Raw genomic sequence first — 22,759 nt, 5'->3', positions numbered from 1 at the left:
CTATAAGAAAAAACAACAATACACAGAAATTAATGACTACAGTTAAGCAAATAAATTAATGATAAAGAATTCAAAGTGGGAAATCCACTATGAATCCTACGTAAAAGTCATCTATTCCTTGAAAGATAAGATGTGTGTTTTCAAAATTATATAAATTAAAAATACTTATATTAAAAATCATATATATAAAAGAATAGGATTATTTAAAAAATAATCTTAGTGATGTTAATAACCACTTGGGGAAAAGTTTTCTATTACTCCCTGATACCCTGGTATCTTATACCCAAAAGAGAAAATTTCTTACAATAATAAACAAAAAACACCTTTAAAAACTGAGGGAAAAAAGGTGAATAGCTGTATAACCTGAGGGTGTGGAAAGCCTTTTTATGCATACCTATAAAAGTAGGATCTATGAAGACAAACAGCAGATTTGACCAAATAAAATTTTAAAACCACTGTCAGGAATTCCCTTTGTGGTGCAGCAGAAACGACTAGTAACCATGAGGTTGCGGGTTCAATCCCTGGCTTCACTCAGTGGGTTAATAAAGATCTGGCATTGCCATGAGCTGTGGTATAGGTCACAGATACGGCTTGGATCCTGCATTGCTGTGGCTGTGTAATAAGTCAGCAGCTGTAGCTCTGATTGGACCCCTAGCCTGGGAACCTCCATATGTCATGGGTATAGCCCTAAAAAGACAAATAAATAAATATAAAACCACTGTCAGTCCAAACATGCCATAAACAAAATAAATAACAAAAAGAAATTTTAAAATGTATGACAAGCCAAGGCTTGGAAAAGCATTATTATAAATGCCTTCATAAAAAATGAGCAAAGACAGTGGATAGGTAAATCCAAAAGCACTGCAAATGGTCTATATAAATTAGAGTCTACATGGGAATTTTTAAAAAGCAAATCAGGACTTCCCATTGTGGTACAGGAGGTTAAGAATCCGACTGCAGCAAGCAGCTCAGGTCCCTGAGCATAACACCCAACCACAAGTTCATAAATTCAAACATCTAACAAGCACACAACAAAACACAAAAGCTACAATTTATTTTATGTTAGATTACATGCTGCAGTGCCTAAAATTCCCAAAATAAGAACCATCCTTAACCAATTAATATTTCACAATATGAAAGTCAGTTGGTAGACAAAATCACAATCTTAGAAATTAGCAAAAATCTTACCTAGTTAGAATACTAAATCAGGTTAAAAAGTTATTCATCCAGAGACACAACTATGAACAAAAATACAATAATTGGCGAACTGTCTTTCAGGAAAAGGATGCATAAAAGAACCAAATGAGGAGTTCCCACTGTGGCACAGTGGTGAACAATCCAACTAGGAACCATGAGGTTGCGGGTTTGATCCCTGGCCTTGCTCAGTGGGTTAAGGGTCCGGCGTTGCCATGAGCTATGGTGTAGGTTGCAGAGGTGGCTTGGATCCCATGTTGCTGTGGCTCTGGCGGAGGCCAGTGGCTACAGCTCCAATTCGGCCCCTCGCCTCCGTATGCCTCGGAGCGGCCCAAGAAATGGCAAAAAGACAAAAAAAAAAAAAAAAAAAAAAAGAACCAAATGAATTCAAAGAATAAATTCAGCATGACAACTCCACCATAAGGCTGGGTAAAAAACATGCAGGCAAGTAAAACACATAGTAGAGCTGATCTGAGTAATCACCGGCTTTTTCAAGCAGGATGAACTGATGGGAGTATTTTCAAAGATACATGAAAAACATGGATTCTGTCACCAACGTTGCCACACCTACCTGGATATTAACGATAGTTCCAAATTTGCTAAAGTGTTCATTGAGCTTGGTGATATTGTTCAATTCCTGAGGGATTTTCTTGACTTCTAATTTGGTGTTTGTATACTGATTCTTTCTTAAGAATCCTGGTTTACTCTGATTGTTATTTCCTTGCCTAAAAAGAATATTAATAGATCTTAGTTAATTCTCCTACATTATGCCTAGGCAAGAGATAAGTGTCCTTTATAAGCACTTAACATTCTTCTGAAATTACTAGGTAATTTTCACATTATCCTCATCACATGGGAAAAAAACAGGTAGATAATTTTAATACTGGGTTAGGCCTAGAAGTAAGTATTACAAATTACTAATATCAGTATGAATTATATTAAACGTTTCAATGTTTAAGACATTCTAACAAAGCCTGTGGGAACCCTAACTTTGAGACATAGGTTGAAAATCATTAATTAATAACTCAATTTTACAAATTTACTAATACATATAAAATAACAACAACATCCATTAGATGTTACTAATTAGCAAATTATCTTACTTTCCCAGCCAAGGTTTCTTTGTGAGGGGCCCTTCCAAGCCACTCATAGCTCTTTTCCGGCTATCTGGTTCAAGAACTACTCTGGTTATGTTGCTATTAATTGAAACAGGAACTGGTGGCTCAGTCTGGATGACAATGTTAGCAGCTGTTGAAAACAAAAATTAGCAATGCATTAGACAATTATAATTAGACAATGCATTATATTTGCGAAATTTCAAATGATTAAAATATTTAGTCCAAAAGCTCAAAAGCACTGTGAACAGCATCCAAACTACTACCACTTCCTTTTCAGAAATGTTTAAGAGCGAGCATAAATTACTGATTGCCTCTTTTTTCTTTTTAAAAAATACAATATCCAAGTTTAAAAAGTCCTAGGTAACTCTAACATAATGACTGATTCATGCAAGAATCATCGATGGAAGGGGAAAAAAAAAATCAGTAAAAGGGTGTTGGAAGAAAAAAAGATTTATCTGATGCCAAAGCACCACACTCTACAAATTATTTACAATGGAGAGCTCTAACAACTGTTGCTTTAGGCAAGTGATCAAAGTTATGAGGCCACAAATAGAGTGAAGTTATTTGTCTTCCAATGTGATTCAACAAGACTATCACTATGGGATTATGATTTTCTCATGTAGGGCAATGATATTGTGCTTACATAGCACTGTATCTTATTCTTAGATATAAACTAAAGGACCTCAGGTGTCACAATACATAGCGCTGTATCTTCTTAGACATAAACTAAAGGACCTCAGGTGTCACAATCTACTTTCAAGTGATTCAGGCAACAATGTGAAGGGAGAGAGGAGGAAGAGAAGATAGAAGAATGCATGTACACACAAGTAGAGCATTCATGCCCCAAGCTGACAAAATGTTAACAAATAGTGAATCTAAGTGAAAGTGTTTACCACAGGGGTTTATAGTACTCTTGATTTTTTGTAGGTTTAAAATTATTCAAACTGAAAAGCTAAGAGGAAAACTCAAAGTCATTATTATAAATTAGTACATTTCACTCTTAACAGTTAAGACGAAAATGCTTTTAAGAAACTGACCTTACAATAGGCTGACGATGGAAAGAGGTGTGAACAAAAAAGTAAGTATCAACACAAACCTATCCTATACACTCTTGAGTATTCCCCGCTAACTTTAGCAACTCCACCACAGTAAAATCAGGAACGTAGGACTGGAAGCCAGGTAAGGATACGGTGGAGGGCATTTTGCTGCATTTCATCTGTGTGCTAGGGAAATTATGAGGCAGATTCATTTGATATGTATTTCCTAAGAAGGTGCTATAGCTCAACAATTGTACTACGCCTTGGGAATACATTAGTGATGAAAATAAATATGATATCTGCCCTAGTAGGGCTTTGTTTTCAGAAAGCTAACAAAGAAGATAGCATTGCAATGGCATAAAATATTCTAGAATTTGAGATCCCATTATGTCTTCCCTAAAGTAGTTATCATTACCACGTGACATCATCCAGCGCTTTTCTTTACTGAACTGCTTTATTAAAAAGGAAAGAAACAGTGAGTTCGGTGGCCTAGCAGTTAAGGATCTAGCATCATCACGGCTGTGGTACAGGAACTTCTGCATGGTGTGGGCAAGGTTAAAAAAAAAAAAGGAAAGACATATAGCTAGCGGCTAAATAACTTTTCCCAAGGTGACAAAACAAGAAACCTGTTGCATAAAAAGCATGACTTCTACACTGAGAGTTTACCTATGGATTACTGTACATGAGTGTACACAGAGACCAGGGAAAAACTCAAAGTTCTGAGAATACGATCTTCCCACTAATTTCAGATAATTTGGTAATAATGTATGCATTACAGTACAGAAGGTAAGAGTATATTCTTTAGAATTACATAAACCTGGGTTCAAATTATAGTTCTGTCATGTATAGAACAGAACAGAAAAGAACTAATAATGGGCAAGTTCTTTGACATATCTTTATCTCAGTGTCTTTACCTGTGAAAATAAAACAGTACTTCATTTAAGGAGTTGTTGGTAAGGAATAAGACAGATTATATTAAAAAGCACTTGGAGAGTTCCTGTCGTGGCGCAGTGGTTAACGAATCCAACTAGGAACCATGAGGTTGCAGGTTCGGTCCCTGGCCTTGCTCAGTGGGTTAACAATCCGGTGTTGCCATGAGCTGTGGTGCAGGTTGCAGACGCGGCTCGGATCCCGCGTTGCTGTGGCTCTGGTGTAGGCCTGCGGCTACAGCTCTGATGAGACCCCTAGCCTGGGAACCTCCATATGCCGCGGGAGTGGCCCAAGAAATAGCACAAAGACAAAAATAAATAAATAAATAAATAAATAAATAAAAATAAAAATAAAAAGCATTTGGGAGTTCCCATCATGGTGCAACGGAAACGAATTCAACTAGAAAACATGAGGTTGTGGGCTCGATCCCTGGCCTCTCTCAGTGGGTTAAGGATCAGGCGTTGCCATAAGCTGTGGTGTAGGTTGCAGACGCAGCTCGGATCTGGCATTGTGGCTCTGGGGTAGGCTGGCAGCAATAGCTCTGATTAGACTCCTAGCCTGGGAACCTCCATATGCCACGGGTGCAGTCCTGAAAGGACAAAAGACAAAAAAAAAAAAAAAAAAAAAAAAAAGAAGAAGAAAGCATTTGGTTTGGCCTTGACAGAAAACTGTTACCCTGTAGTAGTGATAGTGTCACTAATGGCTATAAAAAATAGTTAATAAAATCAGGATAGAAAAGAGAGTTCCCGCTGTGATATAATGGGTTAAGAATCCAGGTGCTGGAGTTCCCATCATGCCGCAGTGGAAACGAATCCAACTTGGAACTATGAGGTTGTGGGTTCGATACCTGGCCTTGCTCAGTGGGTTAAGGATCCGGCATTGCCTTGAGCTGTGGTGTAGGTCGCAGACGAGGCTCAGATCCCTCGTCGCTGTGGCTCTGGTGTAGGCTGGTGGCTACAGCTCCGATTAGACCCCTAGCCTGAACTTCCATATGCAGTGGGTGCGGCCCTAAAAAGACAAAAAAAAAAAAAAGAATCCGGGTGCAGTGGCTTGTGTCACTGAAGAGGATCCAATGTGATCCCCACCCCAGAGCAGGAGGTTAAAGGAACCAGCACGGCTGCAGCTGTGACATAGGTTGCAGCTGCAGCTTGGACCCAATCCCTGGACTGGGGATGTGACCATAATAAATAAATAAATAAATCCCACTTATAGCTTTAAAGTATAATTGGAGATAGTTACTCAAAAACATTTATTTGAGGAGTTCCTGTCATGGTGCAGGAGAAATGAATTCGACTAGGAACCATGAGGTTTCAGGTTTGATCCCCGGCCTCACTCAGTGGGTTAAGGATCTAGCATTGCCATGAGCTGTACTGGTAGGTCGCAGATGCAGCTCAGATCCTGTGCTGCTGTGGTTGTGGTGTAGGGCAGTGGCTGTAGCTCCAACTGAACCCCTAGCCTGGGATGGGAACCTCCATATGCCAGGGCTGCGGCCCTAAAAACAAACAAACAAACAAATTAAAAAACACCCAAACCAATGAACACATTTATTTGAGATGATCACATATCACATAGCACCTTTCAAAGAGAAAGTGTTTTACTTTAGACCCCAGTGAGGTCAGAAATGCTATATCCAACTCTTACATGACATTTAGCAGGAGGAAAAGTGCCAGGCGTTCTCACCTCTTGGATTTGCATCCATATCTCCAGATGTTAGGCCAATCAGGTTTGGGCGCTGTGTCTGTGTTCTTGAAAAAAACTGTCTATACTGAGATCTACCAGAACTGGTAATACTAGGAGCTTCTGGATTATAACCATCTGGTTCATAGGTATCTGAGGAAAAACAAAACAACAAAACGCATAACACATCAGAGTAGTTAAATAATTATTATAACAAAATAACCACAAAAAAATGAATATTCTTCAACAAATATAGTCTGTCAACCCATATTTATTTCTCTTTGAAATATAGTATACAGATAAACTTACTGGAAGTTTAAGAAACAAAAAATGTCCCAGTCACAAAACACAGATAGGCAAATCCATTGTGAATCACTGATGTATTTCTAGATTTATTTACCTAGTCATTTTTGTCCTCTACATCACCTAATGCAAATATCAGTGCACATTTTTAAGAGAAAATTTTCACAAAGAACACCACATATAAAGAACCAGTTGAGTTTCCTCTTCATGCCTCACCAATTTATAGGTACTCTAAAAATTAGGGGGAAAATCAATCTATTAATTTGGTAATCTATACTTTAAATCAGACAGGTAACAGCCAATTTCATATATAAAACATATTTCAAATGCTTTAAACAGCTAAATAAATTCCACCCACCTCATCAATGCTACTTTCATCATGTTCCCTATGTTTTCTCTACAGCTATAAATTTTTACAATTTTAATGCTGAGAGTTCCCACTGTGGCCCAGTGAGTTAAGAACCCAACAGAGCCTCCATGAGGATGCAGGTTCGAACCCTGGCCTCACTCAGTGGGTTAAGGATCCAGCATTGCTGCAAGCTGCAGCACTGTCACAGACGTGGCTTAGATCCAGTATAGCTGTGGCTATGGTATAGGCCTTAGCTGCAGTCCTAATTCAACCCCTAGCCTGGGAACTTTCATACACTTCAGGTGTGACCGTAAAAAGAGAAAAAAAAAAAAAAAAAAAAAACAAGAAAAATAATTATAATGCTAAATAAATATCTTGTCAGTGTTTAAAAAAAATTCTGAACATGTTGATTTCCAAAACATACTCTTCATTCTACATAAAATGAAAGAAGGATTAAGAATGAATAAAGACACTGATTCTTGCAATTGTGATTTATAAATCTCCGCATCCTTTTTTTTCCTGAATGGAAAAATTCCTTTGTCATTCATACTTGGTTTCAGCTACAAGCTAAGATACATTCAGATCTTTGTTTTTTAAGGGCCTCCCAGGCTAGGAGTCAAATCAGAACTACAGTTGCTGACCTACGCCACAGCAACAGGGATCCAAACCATGCCCACAACCTACACCACAGCTCACGGCAACGCCAGATCCCCAAACCACTGAGCAAGGTCAGGGATCGAACCCACACCCTCATGGACACTAGTTGGATTCATTTCCGCTGCGTCACAATGGGAACTCCCAGATTTTTATTACTAGTCAATCACTTCTACAATTCAGAATATAAGTCAGCAAATTATGATTTAAAAGTTTTCAGTTACCACTTGGTACTCTTGACAAAACCTCCTACAGAATGGCTGCAGAAAGTTTTAAAGAAATTACATAATCAAATGGCCTTGTTATTACAATTCCTGGGAATACCCAGAGTCCCAAGAAACTTGAAAGTCCTTTAGTTAATTATGATGAACCGACATTTAAAGGCAAAGTGAAACATGTTAAAAACCTCATGAGACACCCTCAGAGCACTCCACAGATCTTCAGAATGTACATGTCAACAGGAGGGAAGCGTTTTCAAGAAATCATATTATACACAACCAGTCCATTTAACAAACGAGGGGCAGAGGGGAAAGAGACATGTTTATCCACCATCAGCAAGAAATTAGAGGTTTTTGCTTTAAAGAAAAATTAACCTTGTTTTTCTTGTAACACATAATGGATTAGAAAACATTCAAGTAGACAGCCTCTTCCAAGCTATCAGATTAGAAACTAGTTCAAGGAACTAGCATGCCCTTAGTTACCGAGGCACTGGAGATAAATACAAAGGACACCAGAGATGACAGACACACAGGAGGCCTAATCATCCAGGAGCCACTAGAGACAAACCAAAGAAGCAGAGAACAGAAAGTAAAACCACCTAGAGCTTTCATGAGAGTCTGTGATAGCAGATGGGCATACCAGGTCACCTCCTAGGCCAGCCAGTTTATGGTACAAAAGACCACAGTGGTGGATGGCCACCTGTAGCAAAGCTTACCTGGGACCAGAGGGGTGGGGCTGGAGACTGAGGTATGGTACCCAATGGAGGATCCCATGAGGTTTCGAGGTGGCACCAAACGAGCTGCCAACAGAGGAGGCGGTGTCCCCAACTGAAGTCGCTCAGATGCAGCAGCACCATGTTCGCGAGAGTACATGGGCTGTCCTACAGAGGAGAGAATAGGAGGGCAGCTGGGATTCAGAGTCACAAGCTTCTCTTAGGTAATGATCTACTTCCTGAGGCTTGAGCCAAGAACAAAGAAAGTATACCAAGGTGAACGGTTCTTAAGAAAGATGTTACTAAGATTCTTTCAAACTCAAGGAACAGACAGACATGCAACGGGTTAGGATGTGTTGAGGAATAAAGAGAGAGAAAGAATTAGGTAGTATGACTAGATAATCTACATTTTCTTTATCATCTTAAATGGAGTAACTTACGTGTTGATTGTACCCAAAACTGAACAATCAACCACATCAAGTTATTAGAAAAGTTATTAGACGTGGTTATGAACGAAGGCTGTCACACAAATTTGAAAAATAAGTAAGACACTCCCCCGAGAACTCATATAATTTCGGATATGCACCAACTATCCTCCCATATCTGGGAGCAGAACAAAGAAAAATAATAAAGGAACTTAAAAAAACAAAAACACTCCCCCACAAGCATACCCTCACAGAGAATAAGAAATGTTCAAAAGAAAAAAATTAAACAAGACAGTGAAAATTTGTTACCTTCTGGGCAGGTGGATAACAAATACAGGGAAAGAAAAAAAAAGGACAAAATCCCAGATAAAGACCAGCCGCTGTACACCTGAAATTACCTCAGACATACAGACCACTCTTGAAAAGAAAGTATATTTAGATTCTATATATACTGATGCAAGAATGTCAGAAGCAATTAAGCCAAATTTTCCAGAACAAGATTTAAAAAAGACAAGATATCAGGAAGCAGAACTCCCCTTTCGTTGGTTATTTAACAGTATCTTTTTCACCGACTACCTCATATGAGACCTACTTTTAAGATTTACTCAGTATTTTATATCAGACATCCACTATGTGACACAAAACAAAGTGAATTTAGAGGTTTTTTTAACACCTGATGAAATGTCCTTATATAAAGTTGTAGCAGTTCAGAAGACTTTTAATACATTTAATAAGTCACAAAGCAACCCCTGATGTCACAGTGAATGTAGAGAAGAAACAGATGTGCTAAACTTTACCACCCTTCTCCACTGTAGCTAGAGCAGAGGAGGTAACAAGTCACAAAGCATAAGCAGACCATGTAACTGTGTACTAAGCACCATGCTTTCAATATGTACCTGATCATCCAACCATTACATTGCCAAAACAATTTTGCAAATCCTCAATGATCTGAAAACAGATGTAAGCATGACCTACTTGCAGAGAATTCCTTGCAGAATAAAACAGTGTGCTAAAGAGAGGAGTGGGAAGTACAATCTCAGCCCATGGGACTGGTTTAAATTTTGAAACAAATGACAAAGAACATGCACTTAAGACACTTCAGAAAGATGGTTGCTTATTCAAACGAAGCCTAGTTTTCTTTAACAATACCTATTCAGTCTCTAAATACTATTTCAAAAAGAGATGGTTCCTTAGCTAAAAGGCTGATTCTAGATCTAGGTAGAAAATTTGTAAAATGAGCCTGGTAGACCTTGGTATACCTAGCCCTTCCAGAAGCAAAAGGGCTACGAGACACTAGCATGTCAAAAACATAACCACGCAAACTACAGAAGCCAACACGAAGAGGCTCGCAACAGTCAAAGATGAGCTAAACTGAACATCGGAGAGCCATAATGAGGTGAAACATGTCAAATGTTTAAAATTAATCAGTACATAGTAATACTTAAAAAAAATACAATGGCCCATTTGGAAGATACTAGGAAACCAACTCATTTTTTAAAAACTGATAAATGAAAAGGCACAAGCATTTTTCCTGTCTTTCCCATAAAAATTGTTTTTCAGTTTGACCAAATGGTTAACAGAGAATGGCAGCCAAAAAACGTCTAAGAAAGCATCAAATTAGAATATCCCAAACGAAATGATATCTAGACAGGGATCACAAATGACCATGAGGAGCTTTTTAAATGGATAGAACAGGATGAAAACACCTGTACACCGATCAATACATGTAAGACACAAAGGAGACAACTTGATACTACGTAGATCATGATGATGATTCGCTGCAGTAGGAAGTACATAACCCCATCAATAAAATAGTCACATGAAAGAAGACAACTGTGAACCTAATTAAGTCTCTAAACTAAACCTCTCATTTACAGGAAATACAGGGGATACAGGTGTGTGCTGAATGACACCAGGGGATATGCTACGTGCCCAGTCAGAATGTGGAAAAATTCTTCAGGACAAAAACTTCCTCCACCTTTTCAAGAAGAAAAAAGGTAGGAAAAATTGTTACAAATTTAAAGACTTAAGCATATCAATTAAGTGTAATATATAGCCTTGTTTGGACCCAGCTTCAAATGACATAGCTATACAGGAACATCTGTGATACAACAGGGACTTGGGAACACTGAATACTAGACAATAGTAATAAGCTGTTACAAATATTCTATGACTGTGATAAAGTACAGTAATTGTGCCTATGTGTGTTTAGCCCTTATCTTGTAGAGATACATAATGAAGTTTTCACAGATAAAATGTTAAGTTTGGGAGTTACTCTAAAATGTTCAGATCAGGGAGGGGTGAGTCGTAGATGAAGCGCAACTAACCATTTGTTGATAAATGTGAAAGCTTATAAATGAGTAATGAAGATTACTACAATATTTGCTCTCTTGCTGTGTGTATTTGAAATTTTCCGTAATAAAAAGTTTTAAAAAATCAAATTGGTTATAATAACGGTGAAGATAAGTCAATCAAAATTTAGATTCATTCAATTAAGTTTTTTTGATCAGTTAGGAGTGACTGAATGATTCCCAATTGCAGAAGTCCCAAGTTTATGCTCCTATCTTAAGTTGTTCGTTTAACTTCTATGCCGGATGGCAACATTTTCACATTTAACACTAACTCTAATCAGCTGAACATGGTCTTTATTCAAACTAAACTTTTAGGTACTCTTTGTAATTTTCCTTTTTCTTTTTAGGACTACATCCATGGCATATGGAAGTCCCCAGGCTAGGGGTTAAATTGGAGCTGCAGCTGCCAGTCTACACCACAACTGCAGCAACACCAGATCCAAGCCACATCTGCAAACTATGCTGCAGCTTGTGGCAATGCCAGATCCTTAATCCACTGAGCAAGAGCAGGGATCAACCCACATCCTCAGTGATACTAGTTGGGTTCATTATTGCTGAGCCACAATAGGAACTCCTGAGCTTTAAACTAAAAGCTCAGACAGAAAAAATAAAAAGCTATGCCTTCCAATTATGGTTATATTTATCATGTTTCTTCTCTATTAAAACCCAAAGTCCAATAAACGTATCAAGACAATAAAAAAAAAAAAAAAAAAAAAAACACCAAAAGTCCTTGGCACACCTTCTTAAGTTCTAGGGACTAAATGGTGCCTGGCACATAGTAGGAACTCAATACTTAAAGAAAGGATGAAAATCTATTTACTAAAACTATCCAATGACAATTAAGTATTTCTTTGGATGAGTATCTTTATTTGATATTCATTAGACATTATTTGAAATTGGCGATATGACAACTACTAACACAAGGGGAGAGAAACTCTAGACAATATACAATGACCCTATTGGAGACTGACTGACTGTATTAGACATCAAAATCCATGATTGTACACCCAAAAATATTGTTTGTTCCACAGATTAAATTAGGAATCTCAAGTTTAAGAATACAGTGTTTAAATAATTTTACATAGCTAATAATAGGAAATTTATTTTCTGAAAGATAAAAGTAATTCATATAAATACAAATGAAGACCGGCTTCAATCTAAAAATCAGTCTCTGGAATCTAGGATGTTATATATGCACCTCCGTGAGCTGCAGTGTAGGTTGCAGACATGGCTTGGATCTAGCATTGCTGTGGTGTAGGCCGCAGCTACAACTCCAATTTGATCTCCTGGCCTGGGAACCTCCATATGCCACAGGTATGGCCCCAAGAAGATGAAAAAAAAAAAAAAAAAAGAGTCCTATCCTGGAAGGACACACTGAATGGGTGACTTCAAATGTGGGTAAAATGTTGAAGCACTTACTTCTGTGACATGCAGAAGTTCCTGGGTCAGGGACTGAACTGCCAGCATTGATAAGGGATCCCTAACCCCGTGTGCCACCAGGGAACTCTAATATTAACTTTTAAACAGCATTGTCAGGAGCCACATATATTCTACTCAGTTTTATAGTGGGGCAATTTTTTTTATTCTTTTAACATTCAATTGTTCTCTTCCAAAACAAGCATAATTACAAACTAGATGAAGGTTTTACTTGGGGCAGAATCAGTTTGTTACCTGTGTTTCTGAAGCACCCTCTTCATTTAGTTTTAACAGCAAAAACACACCGCAATTGGTTTTTGTGGGTTTGTATCTTTAACATATTTCTTTCCTGCTGTTAGATTTTTAGCTTCTTAGGAGCAAAATAATTTCTTATTCATCTGTACACTGCCAGTACCTAGCACTGAGGAGACTCCTATTCTTACCTCCAAAAATCCAGACTTAATTTTCCTGTTTATCTGGGTTGCAACTGACATAACTAAACACTGTATGATATACTGTTCTTCACTTAAATTTTCTATGCTATGAATTTTAATGACAAAAAAATCCATAATTTAAACTTTCCTGACTCATTAAAATTTAAGGATAGCTCCAGTTCTCTATTACACTGCAAACATACATATAGCTTTTTTACTTAAATTTGAACTGAAGCAAGTTCTAATTTTTTTGAAATTATCAATTACAGCACTTAAAAAGTAAACCTGAACAATTTGAAGAATTCAACTTATTTGTCTGAAAGGCAATTAAAAAAAAAACCCAACTATTTTTAAATAAAATGAATAGAAAGAATTTATAAATGACAATCTACATCACACCAAAAAAATGTTTCTAATGTTCTGATTACCACAAACTATCTCACAGGTTTTCAAATTTCTCTATAAACTTTAGAATCAAATTCTAACTTTTAAGAAACGAAGTAGTTTACACAGCAGTTTTAAATTGTCCAATATAGAATATTCTGTAGCTTTCAAAATGTTCAGTTGCCAACCAACTATATCTGCTAATAAACATTGACACAGCATATAAAACTATCCTCTAAAGCAGTAATTAACAAATGTCAATAGGAAAGCTAATGCCTTTTACTGATCCAAAATAAAAATGGGAAGAAAATGTAACAATACTTCATAAAGCCAAATTTGTTTTTGTTTTCATTTTGTTGGTTGTGCCTACGGCATGCAGAAGTACCTGGGCCAGGGATCAAACCCATGCCATAGCAGTGACCTAAGCCCTTGCAGTAACGACAACCCTAACCCAATGAGCCACACAGGAACTTTCATAAAGCCAAATTTAAAAGTACTGTCCTTTATTCTGATTTATTTTGGTATAAGAATATTTTTTTAAACTTGAAATATTAGAAGTCTTCATATACAGTCCTTAACATGGCAAGATAAGAAAGCTGCTAACTGAACTGGTCCCCAAAGTCTTCATAGAAATATTACCAGCCTCTGAAAAACAGAAGCTTGAAACTTCTGTTCTAAAAGGCCTTTAATGGGGAGTGTCTGTCATGGTACAGCGGAAACAAATCCAACTAGGAACCATGAGGGTGTGGGTTCCAATTCCAGGCCTCACTCAGTGGGTTAAGGATCTGGCAGTGCCGTAAGCTGTGGTATTGGAACACTGATGAGGCTCAGAGCCTGTGTTGCTGTGGCTGTGGTGTAGGCCAACAGCTGCAGCTCCCCTATTGGACAGACCCCTAGCCTGGGAACCTCCATATGCTGCCAGTGCAGCCCTAAAAAAAAGCAAATAAATAAATAAACAAACAAATAAAAGGCCTTTAATGATACACCAAAAATAGTCTGGCTTTTAAAAATAATAGAAAAGTCATCTTCAAGTAACATGAAGTTAGATTTTTGTCATCTTGGCTCCCTAGAGTACAGCACAATGCTGGCACTTAGTAGGTCCTCAATAAATATCTGCTGAATTAATGAATATTAGGTTAAGTCACTGAAATAAATGGTAACTGCCAGATATTTTTTAATTAAAATCAAAATAGAATTTCTATAGTCACAATGTCAAACTTAATATTAAAATAAATGGTAATTGTCTTTTTCAATAAATTAAAAACAAAATGGAACTTTTCTCATGAGTCACAATGCTAAATTTAACAGTATGAAAATGTGTCATCTGCAAAAGACTCTCAGATAAACAATCTATTTTTTATATTTACAAATCCAAAAGCATTAAGAAATAATGTTAAGAACCGACTCCGGAAGAATAAATGAAATAACATCGGGTAAATGCTGAAGCTGGGTGATGAGAACACGGGAGTTTGTTAGACTTACTTCTTTATTTTCATATAAGTTTGAAACTTCCCACAGTTAAGAAAGTGAGAGAAGCCATAAAACAAATATGCACTGTAACAAGACACTATAGTAGTTACAAGACTGAAATCAGTAAAAGGGATAGACAATTAAGGATCAGATGTGATTTCTGTTTTGAAGCAGCACACCTGAACAAAAGATTTACCTAAGTGGAAACACATCAAATAGCAGGGCTACACACATGACATGCCATTACACAAGAAATGCTTTCTGCTACTGCAGGAGTTCAGAAGAGAGCAATAATGTTCCTCATCACCTAGGAGATTTGCGCCTTGCAGAAAGGGGAGACAAAGCATATTGCCAGGAATGAAGAGAAGAAAATGAAGTTGAGTCATGACAGGCACACAGACAGGGTATAACTGGCCTAACCATAAAAATACATGTAATATTTTACAATGCCATACAACACAATAGTAAAAACACTATCAAGAAGTGAGGAAACGTGGGAGGGACTGGGAGTCTAGGGTTAGTACATACAAACCATTGCATTTGGAGTGGCTAAGCAATGAGGTCCTGCTGTACAGCACAGGGAACTGTATGCCCACTTGTGATGGAACATGATGGAGGATAACGTGAGAAAAAAATTTACACATGTATGACTGGGTCACTTTGCTGTACAGTAGAAATCGACAGAACACTGGAAACCAACTATAATGAAAACATAGAAATCATAAAAAAAAAGAAAGTAAAAATCACCCTAGATTCTGCCATTCAGAAGAAACCATTATTGGAGTTTCCATCGTGGCTCAGTGGTTTGTGAATCCACTAGGAACCATGAGGTTTCGGGTTCAATCCCTGGCCTTGCTCAGTGGGTTAAGGATCCGGCGTTGCTGTGAGCTGTGGTGTAGGTCGCAGACGCAGCTCGGATCCCGTGTTGCTGTGGCTCTGGTATAGGCTGGCGGCTACAGCTCTGATTAGACCCCTAGCCTGGGAACCTCCATATGCCGCAGGAGGGGCTCAAAAAATGGCAAAAAGACAAAAAAAAAAAGAAGAAACCATTATTAAAATTTCTGTGAACATTCTTTCAGACATCTATTTTATATACATATGTAGATGTACACATATTGTTTTATATCAGTGGAGCATAACGATACTGTTTTATAAATTTTGACACTGGACATCTATGTCAATATATTTATAAATATTCCTCCTATTTAAGGAGGGGAGAATTTCATAGATTTCATAGATCCTTAAACACATGTCCTATAAGCGACCCTTTGCTATAAATGTTTATGTTGTTTTGTAGTATTTTCTAAACAATGCTATTGTGAAGAAAAAAAAAGAAGTGGGGACTCAATTATAGAAAGAGAAGCCACAGAAAGAGGTCCATCTATGGTTGAGGACAGAATAGTGGCCACTGCAGAGTTCTCATAAGGGACTGTCATGGCTGGTTTTCTCAGGGAAACTAGCTCAGCAGCATTACGTGCTGTGGTGTAGGGAAGGCAGTGGTCAAACATAATGGAACCAAGAAGACTGCAGCAATAATCCAAAATGTGAAGTGGTTCCAGTGTGGATGAGGGCAGGAGCCACAGCAGAAAAGAGAGAAAGGGATGCTTCAAAGAAAAAGAGGAAGGATTTTTTTATTAACTAGCTATAAAAAAACAAAGCAATGAGTCAATCATGCTTTCAGGTTTCAATTCAATTAGTGAATGTTATTTCATTAACAAAGACAGACAGGGAGAGTGGAGGTAGCAGAGACTGAGGAAGATAACAGGGTTTGATTTAAGGAGGCTGAAATTGATGAGAATAATAACTATAAAATGATAACAACTAATCTTTATATTAACTTCTAGATGCCAGACACTATCCTAGATGCTTTATATATATTAACCCACTTCTTCCCCAAAACAACCTTAACGAGGTGAGTAATGCTATTTTTCTATTTTACAAAAGAGGAAATTAGGATACAAAGAAGTAACTTGCCTAAGGTCACAATGAACATAATGGATGGAACCAGAATTTGAACTGGGGCTTAATTTGCTGAGCTGCCTCTTCATGGCATGACAGAGATGAAGAAATATTTATGATAAACAGATGAATTTATCCATAAATTTACCTACTGTGGAAAGAAAATCTCACGGTCTGATATTTTTAACAACCAACTACCTTATTTTTATGTTTTTGGAAAAAGGAATTTTTTAAAGCCTTAGCAAACTAAAAACAAACAACAAAAACAGTTAAGAAATAAAAGAGAATTAGGATGCAAAAAAAAAAAAATTACAGTTAGACATAAATGTCACAAAATAGCCTAGCCACTAAACATTACAGTTTAAATGATGCTATACTATCTTCACTTCGGCATTACAAGTAGTTATTTAAGCATATTGTACCCAATCTTCTGTATACTCTTAGAAGATAAGCCTTGCATTTTGAAAATTCAGAGGAATAATTTTTGAACGGAAGCTTCCAAGTGAAATTCCTCCAGCAGAGGAGACTAAATGTTGCTACTCCATAGCAAAGAAGCCTTCTCCAATTCAGAGGGCTGGCCCTGCTCTCTCATCATCACACATAATTAAAATACAGCTAGACAACATAACCAAACAGTAAACTGTTTTGGGACCATAAACACAGCTTTATATAGCATGGTCCGCAGAAACCGAAATTAATTGTACTTTTTTTTTAGGGCCAAACCCGCAGCATATGGAAGTTACCAGGCTAGGGGTCAAATCGGAGCTACAGCTGCTGGCCTACGCCACATCCACGTGGGATCTGAGCCATGTCTGTGACCTACACCACAGCTCATGGCAACACTGGATCCTTAACCCACTGAGTGAGGCCAGGGATTGAACCCACAACCTCGTGGATACTAGTAGGGCTCATTACTGCTGAGCCACAATGGGAACTCCGAACTTTTTCTTTAAGTGTAAGACTATTCAAGAAAACGTGCTTTTTTCTGGCAATCTTAAGTCAAACATTTACTCACGTTCTGACACTGTATAAAGGAGGTTCTGGGGTAAAGGAGGAGGTAGTCTTGCTCCCACTGGTGCAAGATTGGGCACTGCACTTGTCCCAGGCTGGTCACGGTTGTTTATCAAGCTTGACTGTGTTATGGGTGGTCCTACAGACAACAAACAATGAAAGGTTAAGCACTAATATTTCCTAACTAATAAAAATACTATACTGAGTGCTAATCTGGATATTCATAATCAAAATACTTATTTGGGTTTAGAACAGAATTAAGGAAGTTGATGTGCACATGCTTAGACACTGAGCCGCATAATTAATTAAAATGACATTTTAAAAGTTACATGGGAATTCCCATTGTGGCACAGCAAAAACAATTCAGATGAGTATCCGCGCAGACAAGGGTTCGAACCCTGGCCCTGCTCAGTGGGTTGGGGATCTGGCATTGCCATGAGCTGTGGTGTAGGTCGCAGACTCGGCTCAGATCCCATATGGCTGTGGCTGTGGTATAGGCCAGCAGCTACAGCTCTGATCAGACCCCTAGCCTGGGAACTTCCATATGTCTCGGGCGTAGCCCCAAAAAAGAAAAAAGAAAAAAAAAAAAAGTTGCATGGTTAGGATCCAGCATTGTTACCATAGTGGCTTGGGTCACTGCTGTGGCAAGGGCTTGATCTCTGGTGTGGGAACTTCTGCATGCCTGCAGACATGGCCAAAAAAATGACATTTTAGTTCTGTCACAGACAAAGCTAATCTAGGGCGGAAAAATGGCAGAAGTGGTTGCCTTTGGAGGGTGGGAGTGGCAAAAGGGTGGCAAGGGACTTGAACAAACTTTCTGGAATGATGGTAAAATTCTACAGAACTCTTAAGTTACTGATAAACATGTTTAAGTGTACTGATGTCTACAGTATACTGTGAGATGCATTAAAACTAAAAATAGAGAGACGGAAAGATATGTAATAACACCAATACAGTAAAATGTTAATTGTAGAACCCAGGTGATTAGTATTCTTGTTTGCTTCAATTTTTTTTTTTTTTTGGTCTTTTTTGCCATTTCTAGGGCCGCTCCTGTGGCATATGGAGGTTCCCAGGCTAGGGGTCGAATCGGAGCTGTAGCTGCCAGCCTACAGCGGGATCCGAGCTGCATCTGCAACACACACCACAGCTCACGGCAACGCTGGATCCTTAACCCACTGAGCAAGGCCAGGGATCGAACCCACAACCTCATGGTTCCTAGTCGGATTCATTAACCACTGAGCCGCAATGGGAACTCCTGTTTCAAATTTTCATAGCAAAATGTTGGGAGCTGTGGAGGTAACATTCTTGGATTTAACTTTTAAACAGATATGTTCCCACAATGAGATAAGATCTTTTATTATGGGAATTTATATATACCAAAAATGCCATTTTATCTGGGAAGAAAAATTGCAACTTGAACTTCATAATTACAGTTTATGTAACAATATTAAATATTCACAAATGCTGTTAAAAGAACCATATTTCCATTAACCAAATCTATGCATTAAACTATCAACTTTAATGAAAATGTGCTCTATAGAGAATGTTACTGCAGGAAACCTATGTGAATGGAAGCATGCAAAACTTTTTTGAAACTTCTTGTGAGTCTTTAATGATATAAGAAATTAGAAGTTGAAAAAAACAAAGTTAAGGAGCTTCCTTGTGGCCTAGTGGGTTAAAGATCCAGCAGTGTCACTTAAATGATGCAGGCTCCCTGGCCTGGGAACTTCTGCCTGATGCAGGCAAGGCCAAAAAACAAAAGTTGAAAAAGTACCAATTAAGTAAACTGAACAGCAATTTTTTTTTTCTTGGCTGTGTCCATAGCATCTGGAAGTTCCCAAGTCAGGGATCAACCCGTGCCAAGACAAAGACCTGAGGACTGCAGTGACAATGCCAATTCCTTGACCCACTGAGCCACAGAGGAACTCTGACAATCTTTTTGTTTTTTTTTCTTTTTAGGGCCACAGCCATGGCACATGGAGCTTCCAAGGCTAGGGGTTGAATCGGAGCTACAGCTGCCGGCCTACACCAGTCACAGCAACACAGGATCTGAGCTAAATCTTCAACCTACAAACACCACAGCTCATGGCAATGCTGGACCCTTAACCCACTGAGTGAGGCCAGGGATCAAACCCACAACCTCATGGTTACTAGTCGGATTCATTTTTTTTTTTTTTTTTGCTATTTTTGGCGCTCTCGCGCATATGAGGTTCCAGCTAGGGTGATCGGAGCTGAGCCACCGCCTACGCCAGAGCCACAGCACGCGGGATCCGAGCCGCATCTGCAACCTACACCACAGCTCACGCAACGCCGGATCGTTAACCCACTGAGCAGGCAGGGACGAACCCGCAACCTCATGGTTCCTAGTCGGATTCATTAAGCATGCGCACGATGGAATCCGGATTCATTTTCAATGCATCATGGTGGGAACTCCCTGACAATCATTTTTTAAAATAATTTGCCAACGCGTAAAATGTTAAATGTCTTCAAGTAGCTATTTTTTATTACATCTTTGTACACATATAAAACTATTTGCCCTAGAATTTTGTTACATTTAAAAGATTTAGTAAATCAGCTATAATGGAAAAAATAAAAACCATTATTAAAAAAAAGTTTCCTGTTAATAAAGAGAGCACACAGGATTGTAATAAAGTTCTAGAAAAAAGTGAAAAATAATTTTGTCTTTTCTGTTAAACCAGAAACTATTAAGATTTTTTAAATCATGTTTAAACATTTCTTACTCTTAATATTGGTGAATATGGTAACAGCATAATGAGCATTTTTTCTGAAGACCTTATAATTAAAGAGATTCATATTGAAGTACATACTGGTGAAATGATACATTTCAAACGTACTTCAAAAAAAAAAAAAAAAAAAAAAAGGAGCCTAGACAATTAAAAAAAAAAAAACAACAGGGAGAGTTTCCGTTGTGGCAGAGTGGTTAACAAATCTGAATAGAACCATGAGGTTGCGGTTCGATCCTTGGTCTTGCTCAGTAGGTTAAGGATCCGGTGTTGCCATGAGATGTGGTGTAGGTCACAGATGCGGCTCAGATCCCGTGTTGTTGTGGCTCTGGCATAGGCTGGGCAGCTACAGCTCCGATTAGACCTCTAACCTGGGAACCTCCATATGCCGCGGGAACAGTCCTAGAAAAGGCAAAAAGACCAAAAAAAAAAAAAAAAAAAAATCCTGAAAGAATACGTAGGGGGATAGAGGGAGGAATAAACAAGACAAAAATAGCTGAATACTGATACCCAGTGAAGCTGGATGATGGTGCATGGTACACTGTTATTCTGATCTGTGTATATTTGAAAACTTCCATAAAGGGAAGGAAGAATTGGATGTTGGATGCAGGCAATCAAAAGACACAAATTTCCAATTTTAAGATAAGTACTAGGGATCTAATAATCTACAACATGACAAATATAACACTGCTTTATGAACATGAAACATATACATATGAAAGCTGTTAACAGAGTAAATCCTAAGAGTTCTTGTCATAAGAAAAAATTGTTGTCCATTCCTTTCATTCTGTACCTATATGAGATAAGTGGTCACTAAACTTACTGTTATAATCATTTCATGTATTATGCAAGTCAAATCATTATGCTGTGAACTTTAAGCTTATTCAGAACTGTACATCAATTATATATCTATAAAACTGGAAGAAAAAAAGCAAATCTCCAAAATAAAACATTTTAAAGAAGTTTCAAAAAAATCTCAAAGGGATTTTCTTTAAAGACTGGGAAATTTCATTCAACTACTGGCATATTCTAAAAAAGACATCCTCAAAACCCTAGCTTCCTTAAGATGCTATCAATTACCAAGATCTGACTGTAAGTCATTACAGATTAAGCAACTACTGAGAAAAGTGACACTTGGAGGGGAGCTCCCTGGTGGCCTAGCAGCCGAAGACTGCTTGTGTCACTGCTATGGCGCAGGTTTGATCCCTGGCCCATGGAACTTCTGCATATTAAGGGCGTGGCAAAAAAAAAAAAAAAAATTACACTTGGAGGTACTACAGCAGCTTGGATCGCTGCTGAAGTGTGGGTTCGATCCACAGCCTGGTCCAGTTGGTAAAAAGGATCTGGTGTTGCCGCAATTTTGGCATAGGTCCCAGCTGAGGCTTAGATTCAATCCCTGGCCCAGGAACATCCATGTGCTGCTGGGACAGCCATTTAAAAAAAAGGAAAAAACAGCATCTTAATTATAAGAATATATTCCAAATTTTATTAAAAATTTAGTATTCAGAATCTTAAAATCTAGTGTCAGGTTAGCTAAAAGGGATGGATTTTTTTTTTTTTTTTTTTTTTTGTCTTTTCAGGGCTACACCTGTGGCATATGGAAGTTCCCAGGCTAGGGGCTAAATCAGAGTTGCAGCTGCTGGCCTACACCACAACCCAGCAACGCCAGATCCAAGCCGCATCTGCAACCTACAGCACAGCTCATGGCAACGCCAGATCCCTAACCCACTGAGCAAGGCCAGGAATAGAACTCAAGTCCTCATGGATACTAGGGTTCATTAGTGCTGAGCCACAACGGGAACTCAGGGATGGATTCTTTTCGATGCAATTCTTTGTTAAAGAATAGTCGACATGTACTTACTTGGTATGGGAAGCACAACAGGAGGTGGAGGCTGACCATGGCCTTGGGGAACAGGAAGTCTCATATTATGGCCGGACCTGGACCTGGGCCTGGGCCTGGGCCCGGACCTGGACCCGGGCCTGGGCCTGGGCCCGGGCCTGGCATTGGAGGCATTAGCATTCCAGGAGGTGGTGGCGGAGGAAGCCCAGGAGGAGGTGGAGGGAAAGGAATCATGCTTGGTAGAGCAACTTCATCAACACCAGGGGATCATTGCCATGATCAAACTGACAAAGGTCACCAAGTACACAAAATCCTCTTTCTGTGAGAATAAAAGATAAACCTCATTATGATCTACACAGAATTGAGAAAATAAACAAAACAAGTCCCTGAAACAGCCAGCAATCTGATTTATTCTCCTAGGAGTCTAAAGCCTCCTCGTGTTACTCTGCTAGTCACTGCACATCCTCAGGTAGGCCAGGTGTCCTCTCTACCATGTATGCTGTGAGACTACACTTTGTTGAGACAGCACCAA

At 38.5% G+C, this 22,759-nt stretch overlaps 1 protein-coding gene across 1 annotated transcript in view; it reads right to left on the bottom strand.

Annotated features, from left to right (window-relative positions):
- The window catches only part of RBM27 (RNA binding motif protein 27), a 74,482-nt gene that overhangs the window by 28,416 nt on the left and 23,307 nt on the right, over positions 1–22,759 (bottom strand). The window contains 8 exon segments of the mRNA XM_003124070.6: positions 1,766–1,919; positions 2,298–2,442; positions 5,960–6,109; positions 8,197–8,361; positions 17,648–17,782; positions 22,249–22,324; positions 22,327–22,487; positions 22,490–22,546. Of these exon segments, the coding sequence (XP_003124118.3) occupies positions 1,766–1,919; positions 2,298–2,442; positions 5,960–6,109; positions 8,197–8,361; positions 17,648–17,782; positions 22,249–22,324; positions 22,327–22,487; positions 22,490–22,546 (1,043 nt within the window).

The sequence above is a fragment of the Sus scrofa genome, chromosome 2 (assembly GCF_000003025.6).
Source record: "Sus scrofa isolate TJ Tabasco breed Duroc chromosome 2, Sscrofa11.1, whole genome shotgun sequence".
NCBI lineage: Eukaryota > Metazoa > Chordata > Mammalia > Artiodactyla > Suidae > Sus > Sus scrofa.
Note: the sequence above shows the minus strand (reverse complement) of the source record. Positions and strands in the feature narration are given on the sequence as shown.